At 32.4% G+C, this 10307-nt stretch overlaps 1 protein-coding gene across 1 annotated transcript in view; it reads right to left on the reverse strand.

Annotated features, from left to right (window-relative positions):
- Positions 1 to 9969, reverse strand: part of LOC137640679 (uncharacterized) — a 59272-nt gene extending 49303 nt beyond the window's left edge. Inside the window, exon 1 of the mRNA XM_068373178.1 lies at positions 9963 to 9969. Within this exon, the coding sequence (XP_068229279.1) occupies positions 9963 to 9969 (7 nt within the window). The remainder of the gene's footprint in view (positions 1 to 9962) is intronic.
- Positions 9970 to 10307: the final 338 nt, after the last annotated feature.

Here is a 10307-nt window from a genome sequence, read left to right on the forward strand (position 1 = left end):
CACACACACGCACACACACACACATATATATATATATATATATATATATATATATATATATATATATATATATATATATATATATATACATACATATACATATACATATATATGGGTGTATATGTATATGTATATATATATATATATATATATATATATATATATATATATATATATATATATATATATATATTTATGGGTGTATATATATATATATATATGTGTGTGTGTGTGTGTGTGTGTGTGTGTATGTGTATATATACGTACAAATGAATATGTATGTACATATGTATATATATATATATATATATATATATATATATATATATATATATATATATATATATATACGTACAAATAAATATGTATGTACATATATATATATATATATATATATATATATATATATATATATATATATATATATATATATATATGTGTGTGTGTGTGTGTATGTGTATATGTAAGTATATGTGTATGTGTATGTATGTATTGGTGTGCTACTGTCTTAAGCACACATTTGAGTATGAGTTGTTTTCAGATGTATTTAAATGGTTTATTGAACACATCTTAGTGGTTTTAAAGTTTTATTGTATATAAACAACTGAGTTAAACATCTCCATCACTGGAGGAAGCTGTGTTGGTCCACATGACCAATTCTGGTGAAGTTTAGATAAGAACTGCACAAATTACTGATATCCCAAAAATCGTACACTTGCTTTAATTTGGATAAGTGACGGAATCGGAAGACACCTGCATCCGGTGACGTCACAAACTTTCACACGAAGAGATAATGTGTTGACACTAAGAAAGAATGACAACTTAGCATCTTACATCCTGTACACAATTTGAGTTGACCATAGCAAATCTCACGGCCAGCTCTTCCAACCAACATGACATATTACGTCATTTGTTTTAAACATGTAATATTACTATTCTAAATATTACATAAGCTCGGCCAGCTATCTCAATTTTTTTACAAAAATTTAACAACAAGCCGAAACATGGTTATTAGGTGTGACTGGACATACGTATCATTCATTGTCCAAAACTAGCTATATCCAACTGAGGACGAATGTCCAAATAGGCACATCAAAACTAATAACAATAATGCATACAAAAAAGATATTACCAAAGCAAAAAGAAAAATGCATGATAAAACCAAGATCACATATATGGTACATTGCTAGCAAATGATTACATGGTACCAAAAAAACAAAACAAATTCTGACTTACAAATGATTCGGTAACTTGATAAAGAATAATTGTTACCTTTGTCAGAAACAAGATACTCAATTTTTAGTGCACAAATACAAATTCCTGGTACGTACACGTACCACGGTTTCGTACATATATATATATATATATATATATTTGTATATAGGGCTGATACATTTTATTAGATGCCCATAGATTCTGTTATATATCTTATATATTTTTTCTTTTTTTTTTTTCTCTTTTCTTTTTTAACATTCCGGCTTATATATTTTTATTAGATGCCGAGAGAAAAAAATGATTTATATCCTTTTTTATTTTATTTACTTTTTTAAATGTTTTTTTAAATGTATTTTTAACAATGCAAATGTAGAGAATTTCTTTAATTACATATTACTAGCGTACTAGTCAGCTTTTCATACAAACATCATCCTGACAAATTACTCCCTTAGCGAATGAGGTGGCCACTCATACAGCTTTGAACTGGATCAAGTAAGGGGTATTGTCAGGGCTATTCAACTCGTTCCTTTGTAGCTGCTTGCTGTGCCGTAACCTACGCCAAACAAGGATGTTCACGGCGATAAAAATCAACGCCGTTACCAATAAACCTGCTAGTAATATAGGGTGAAGAATCTCTTTGTAAGTCGGCGACAGGTGGTCCTTTTCGGTAAGTTTCATTAAGCGTTTCGCCACACTTCCTTTATAGGGGAGAGGAAGTGCGGGCGTTGTAGAGGTCCACGTGAAGTTCGCGAAGTAAGCTCGTTCTCTGATGATTGTCCGTAGGCCAGTCACCATGGAATTCGGGGAAGTCCCGATACAGCCATCTGCTGCGACGAAGATGTGGTTGAATGATGTGGATCCGTCAGGGCATGATACATTGAAGCCGTCCTTGTCGTATCGTATCCACGAGCCATTATTTAGTCTGCAATTGAATTCTTTATTGTCAAAGGGATAAAGCTTATCCAGACAATTTTCACTTGTATGGGAGAGAGCACCGTCTAGCACTATACCTAACTCGCATGAATCCATCAAGTTTTTACGGAATTCAAATGAGTCAGCTGTACATATTTTTCTATCCATTGCGTCTGAACAGTGAGTTAATTGATTTAAGTCTTTAATGACCGTATATGTTTCCTTGTCTGGGGAAATCAATACGTGTCCTGTCAAACTGGATATTACTGGATTTGAGTGATTCGTCATGAAAGTCGGAAATGGTGATATCCTGTAAGATTGCCAGGCATCAGAAGAATCAAAGGGAATTGTAATCCTAACCTTGTTATTATCTACGTTTACTGTAATTAGGCTGTAATAAAATTCTAACCTATGTTCGTCTAACAAAGGAACATAGCCTAGTTTATCCCTAGTGTTCTCCAGAACCAATTTTAAGTAACGTATAGGCAACAAATGGGGCGACAATACACCTTTAGTTGCTAACGTGATAGCTTCTACATAATCCTTGGATTTCTCAATGAAATGTGCAATTCTGTTATGTATGTGATCTATCTTTGAATCATAATACGTTAATGTTGCTAACAAATCCTGTACTTCCATAATTTGAACGATATTATCTGAATGTTCATTTAACAAATCCATAATTTTATTGATTGAAGCTAACTGATCCCTTAGTTCTGACATAATCAATTCATCTTTATGAGTCAAGAACTCAATTTTCTTATTTTGATTACTAATTTTAAGACGATTGGAAAGTCCTAAACCTAACCTTGCAACAGACCCAAAGATGCTTAATGCAGCATAAATGAACGGATTCCGTCTTTCTTTTTGTTCGTGTCCTACAGTCCACATCAAAAGGTCATAAGCCAAAGATCCTGTCTCTCCAGTCTTATTTTTTAAGTCATCAGATAGCATCTCTGCAACTTTTAATGTTGATCCAAGCAAACTCTTAGTAGTCAAATGAAAATGTCTCCTATGCAACTCATCCAATGATGCAGAAAACCTTGAAATGGCGGTTCTTAAGCTAGTGACATCATTCTCTTGAAGAAAAATTGCTTGCATATGCACTTCGACAATTACGTTGGTTGATGTAATAAAAATGTCTTCTTGTCTTTCAACTATATTTCCATATTTAAAATATATATTCTTAGTCTTAGAACTCATCCCATACGAAAAAAATGTCTGAGCGAACAATATCACTCCCAACAACAAAAAATTCATCTTGGAAACCTGTAACGAGAAAAAATATATGTAATTACTCCTGTATTAAAAAGAAAACTTTTTAGTTACAAAAATTAAAATTTTTCCTCACTTCTTTTTAATTTCTTATGTGAGACAATGGTACTATTCTCTCATCCGTGGGTTGGGCTACGTTTTGAATTCTAAACCTATTGGCCGTTAATATTTCCAAAATGTTAAATGGGCCTTCAAACTTAGGTGTTAGTTTATAGTTGAGCCCTTTTCTGACATTGATTTGAATATAGATGTTATCACCCACGGTATATGTTTTAGTTGGTTTCGCTATTTTATCATGATTCCTTTTCATTATGATTTGTGATTCTTCTAAATTCTTTCGAAGGATATCATATCGACTTATACTTGCATTTATACATTCTTTTAAAGGATTTGATAGATTAGTTGTAGGCGTTAATACATGGAAAGGTGTTCTAACTGGGGTACCATACAATGCTTCATGCGGTGACACTATGTTAATCATTCTTGTAAATGTTATAGGAGCACAACGTAAACCAAAAGGCATCCGTAAAAATTCATAATGTCCCCTGGCTGTGCTGAAGGCTGTGTATGGGATACTATCTTCTTCTAATGATATCTGGTGAAAGCCTTTAAGTAAGTCCAAACTGGTAAAATATTTATTCTGACCTAACAAAGACAAAATATCGTCAGTACATGGCACTGGGAATCGATCAGGGATCGTTTCCCTCGTTTAGACGACGAAAGTCGACGCAGATTCGCCATGTTCGATCTTTTTTCGGTACAACTATTAAAGGAAAATTATAAGGGCTATTTGATTTTCTAATGACTCCTTCCTCTAACATTTTACCTACTTCATCATTTATTTCATTCTGGAATTTCATAGGGAGTCTGTACGAGGGTACATATATAATTTTCTGTTTGTCTTTTAACCTTATTTGATGCTCGATCACATCTGTTTTCCCTAAGGATCCATCCGTAGTGGAAAAGACATCTGTATATTTATTTAAAAGTTCAAAAATTTTCTGCTGAATTTCTTCGTCTTGAATGTCCTTACTGATTTTATTTTTAATAGATCGTAAAAGGGATTCATCCGCAACTGATTTAGAGTGATTGATTTCAGCAACGGTAAGAATAGGATGTTTATAAACTTCTACATCCAAGATATGTTGATTTTTGTGAATTACTAAAGTGTTATTTAAATGATTACAGACTTCGATATTACATTGCTGATGTGAGCCTACTGTATAAATAGCTTGTGTGACAGACAATCCGTTGGTTTTCAAAGTATCGGAAAGGATTAATATTTCAGATCCCGGTAGTGTTTTCTTTATTTGCACTATTAAATTCGAAGGTATGTTTGGTTCGATATATTGCGTGCAAGATGATATTACGGGTGAACGAGAATTCTGCTGGGTCGCGTGTATTATTTCTTTACTAGTGAGACAAGTTATTGGTTCTTCAACGTACGTTACGGTTACATTTGTCGTCTCCTTTTTATCCAAAACTGACTTTAAAGTATTAGAAGACTTATAGAATTTCCCTTTGATATACACGCCGTGCTTTGCAGGAGCTAAGATAATGTTTTGATTTCCCATAGATGGGTATCCTATAATTACAGCTGGATACATATTAATGTTTTTCACAACAACAAATGTATCGGCAAACGTGCGATTACCGACTCTGAACTGAATATGAGTTATGCCTATGACGTTTAATTCATTATTTCCTATACCTGAAAGTCTGATTCCTGATTTTTCAATCGGAAAGTTCGAAAACAACAAATGATGCGTCTTCAAATCCATAATATTACGTGGACTACCAGAGTCAAAAAATAACGTAAAGGATTTGTGTTCTAAATTTACAGCATATAAGGTTGGCCGTAACTCATTTTGGCTTATTATTGTATGAATTCGTTGCAAATCTACGGGAGCATGCACTGTTTTACTTAATTCGGCCGTGTGTTCCATAGGAAAATCTATTGTCTCACAATTATCTGATAAAACATTAAATTGATTATTCAATACTATTGATGTTGACATAAATGACCTTGACCCAACATCACTCTCTTCCCCTCTAGAGTTAACTATGTGGTATTTGCTTTGCTCTGCACATTCTGAAAATTAGGCTGACTTTGCGAGGTCTGGTTTGACGGCCCAGGCTCAGCGATATTTGAAGAAGTGTTTGTTTGTTTCGGACTCTGAACTGCATTGACATTTTGTTGTTTCTTCTTATTGTTAAAATGAGGATTTTTCTTTTTATTTCCATATGGAACTGACTGTGGAATTGACTGTGTATTTCTAGGATATTGTTGTGTCTTACGCGCGTAACATTGACTGTAAGAATGTGATCCTGTGTTGTGAACTGAACAAAATTTCGTTCTACAGTCTGCGCTTATGTGACCTTGACGTTTGCAGTTGTAACACGTCACTCCCGCTACTGGATTATTAATTACGTTCACTGTTTGTGGTTTTGTTTCATTCTTAGCAAAAACTTGAGTTAACACGGGATCGAGATCTGGACACTTGGACATGTGCTTCTTTATCTGTTTATAGACATCCAATTCCGTACTTGCAGGCATTAACTTCTTATCAAAGCACCGCACTAAAGCTTCAGGCAACATAAGTGTCATGCAAGTTAAATACATTAATCGTAAAAAATCTTTCACGGAGATATTATCGTTAGTAACCCAAGTGGAATTACCTAAAATGTCCTGATATTCGTTAAGCCTATCAGCTATGAGAGCTGCTCTCTCAACAACATTAAGCCGATTCATAGTGGCTTGATTAAGTGTATTTCGTAACGTTAACACTACATCCAAAGCTTCCTCACCCCCATAGATCGCGCGTAACCTAACTTTGAAATCATCCCAAGTAACTGCTTCCTGAAATGAAACACCTCTTAAATACGCACTCGCATCCCCCTTAGAAAAATCTATAAAACTTTTAGCTTCTTGTAATTGTACAAAAGGATCTACGATTTGTTTGGCATTTAAATGGGCATCAACGGATGAAATCCATGACTCCACATTTTGTGGCAAGAACCCGTTGACACGGCCTTGAAAAGGAAGGATTGCTGACCTGGCATTTACAAGCGTCACAATTGGAGGAGGATTAGCCTGGCCTACACCACTAGGTCCAGGGGTAGGGCTGACAGGAGGAGCCATGACTGCTGTATTCTTTTTTTTTCTATCTCTTTGACCCCTTTCAATCCTATCAAAATATCTATATGAGTACAGACGCCCACTGCGTAAACGCATATGTATAATAAAATTCCCCCAACAATGTTACTAATCCCAATACATTTCCCCCCAAGAGTTTATGAAAGAAAAAGGAATTAGCACAAAGAAAGAAAAATTCTAAATGAGAATTCGGAGTTTCTTATAACAAAGTTTAGGAATTCACTCACCCCAGTAATAATTGACTAACGACTTGTGATAACTACACTTCACTGCACAAACTGAAATGAATACAAAATCTTTGTACTTAGCTTATATATGAAGTCGAGTCGTCTCTCTCTCTCTCTCTCTTGATGTTTTGTTAGCGATGTCTCGTTCTAGTTTCTTGTAGAATGTAGGTCTTCCTGGATATGTTTTGCAATAGTTGAATGCCAGTCCTTGGGTTTCCTAGGATGTTGATTGAAGATTCTATTTGTATACTAACATATGTTGGTGTTAGCATTTCCGTTGGACTTAGTCAAAATTGTAGATTTTTGTAGATAGTTCTGAGTTCTTGAAGATCTTTATCAGGTATTACAGCTTTTATTTTGAAGTCTTGAAGATCATTCTTTGGTTTTACAGCTTTTATGTTGAAGTCTTGAAGATATATCTCTGGTTTTACAGCTATTTATTTTGAAGTCTTGAAGATATTTCTCTAATTCTTAGAGTTTAATCGCTGTCTTTGAGTTTAAACCGCTGCCACCATTTATTGGTGTGCTACTGTCTTAAGCACACATTTGAGTATGAGTTGTTTTCAGATGTATTTAAATGGTTTATTGAACACATCTTAGTGGTTTTAAAGTTTTATTGTATATAAACAACTGAGTTAAACATCTCCATCACTGGAGGAAGCTGTGTTGGTCCACATGACCAATTCTGGTGAAGTTTAGATAAGAACTGCACAAATTACTGATATCCCAAAAATCGTACACTTGCTTTAATTTGGATAAGTGACGGAATCGGAAGACACCTGCATCCGGTGACGTCACAAAACTTTCACACGAAGAGATAATGTGTTGACACTAAGAAAGAATGACAACTTAGCATCTTACATCCTGTACACAATTTGAGTTGACCATAGCAAATCTCACGGCCAGCTCTTCCAACCAACATGACATATTACGTCATTTGTTTTAAACATGTAATATTACTATTCTAAATATTACATATGCACGTGCATATGCGATGTGTTTCTTTAGAAACAATATTAGTCTCTCGGAAGGTTAATTTCTCCTACCTTCCTTTTTCTTACTTTTCATCCAAAAAAAGAGAAAAAAAAACACGAAGGCTCTTTATCCTTTCCATAAACCAGTCTTTCCTCTGGCAAATATTTGCAGGAACTTCCCTTTGCAAACTTTCTGACGCAACCTCCAAGCTGGGACCTTTGCCTACTTCTTTGGTTGGTAAGAGTTTTTTTTTTTTTTTTTTTTCAGTTTGCTTTATTAGAATAATCTTTTCTTTTTCGTTTTTGTGAGATTCCTTTTGCTGACTCAAGTTGAGAATTTTGTCTTCCTCCATTCTTCGATGACTGGTGGGTTATCACCTCAAGGTTTTAGGCTTAAAGGCTGCTCTTGAATGGCAGATGTAAAGGATAACGACATTGCCCTAGAAAGCAACACAATGTCCTTGAGATTGATCAAGCACAAGCCTCCTCTCCATCTAAGCTAGGGCCAGGGAGGACCAGGCAATGGCAGCTGATGACTCAGCAGGTAGATCTATAGGCTCCCCCAAACGCCCTAGCCATAGCTCAAAAGGATAGCGAGGTTACATCGACCAAAATAACTATGAGTTTAAGGCAAGGGACAGTGAAATTGAATTAACAAGGACAGTGCCCTAGAGACTGATCATATATACATATGATCAGCACCCAAGCCCCCTTCTCCATCCAAGCTAGGTCAAGGGAGGGCCAGACAATGACTGCTGATGACTCAGCAGGGTACTACAGACTCAACCAAACACCCCCTCCTTAGCTCACAAGGATGGTGAGGTTGCAGCCACTAAAGGAACAAACAAGTTTGAGCGGGACTCAAACCCAGTCTGGCGATCACCACTCAGCTACGTTACCAAATAGTCCACAAGAGCTTAATTAATTATAAAATTATTTTACTAGCTGTGTGTACATAGACTAAATTCAACAAAATTCATCCGAGCTATTTTCGAATTTAATCTTGCAACTATCATTCCCGGAACTGTTTGAAAGGAATGCATTATGAACTCTCTTTACTAACTTATGGAGAAAAAATAAAAGCAGGCACTCACGCAATAAAATAAAGAAAGGAAGGGGCGTTGATAATATTTGAAGAAGTAATTTGATAATCTTTTCATTTTGCGATGTGTGTTTATTTCTATTTTCAAATTGATTTCAAGGAAACAGGGATATGTGTTATGTTGCTAATATATTCTGGGTATCAATCTGAAACCATATTGCTAGATTTATAGCTTAAGTCAATTTATCTGTGAGTTATGAATGACATTTCAATATTGACAATGATAATGTATAACATAAGAGAGACTATTCTCGTTGTGAAAATGAATTATTTCGATACAAGAAAAACTAGTAATATCATGAAAATTTAACATATTCATTCCTGATTTCTATTCTATCATAATATATATATATATATATATATATATATATATATATATATATATATATATATATATATATATATATATATATATATCTATATATAAACATATATATATATATATATATATATATATATATATATATATATTCATTTATATATATACATATATACATAGTATATATATATGTATATATATATATATGTATATATATATATATATATATATATATATATATATATATATATATATATATACATATATGTATATATATATATATATATATATATATATATATATATATATATATATATATATATATATATATATATATGTATATATATATATATATATATATATATATATATATATATATGTATGTATATATATATATATATATTCATAAATATGTATGTAAATATATATATATATATATATACATATATATATATATATATGCAATATATATATATATATATATATATATATATATATATATATATATATATATATATATATATATATATATATATATATATATATACATATATATGTATATATATATATATATATATATATATATATATATATATATATATATATATATATATATATATGTATATATATATATATATATATATATATATATATATATATATATATATATATATATATATATATATATATATATATATATATATTCATATATACAACATAACGTTTACCTGTAATAAAGGTTACATGATTGTTTGGAAAACATAACAGAATTTTCCTATACCCGTCATATTTACAAATGTCATTTGACACCAAGGAAATTAATGTTTAACAAAACTCATTTGTTATTTTTGTAATGCTTTAAAGTCTTAGCTTATGAAATTAGAAGCCCGGGGTATTCGGGGAGATGAGTTAAATCATTATTCATTTTTATTATTAATTAGGCTAGATTGTAATCACATTTCAATATTTTATTGGAGTAGAAAAAATAAGAATATTGTTTTTTTAAACGTTTTTTTTAGATACAGATTAAAATGTATTTTGTGAATAAAGTTTTCGTGTGAGTAATTTGGCACTTGGAATGATGATGAATTTATTAGTTATTAAAGCACATCAAATGTGTTTTAGT

The sequence above is a fragment of the Palaemon carinicauda genome, chromosome 1 (assembly GCF_036898095.1).
Source record: "Palaemon carinicauda isolate YSFRI2023 chromosome 1, ASM3689809v2, whole genome shotgun sequence".
Classification (NCBI taxonomy): Eukaryota; Metazoa; Arthropoda; class Malacostraca; order Decapoda; family Palaemonidae; genus Palaemon; species Palaemon carinicauda.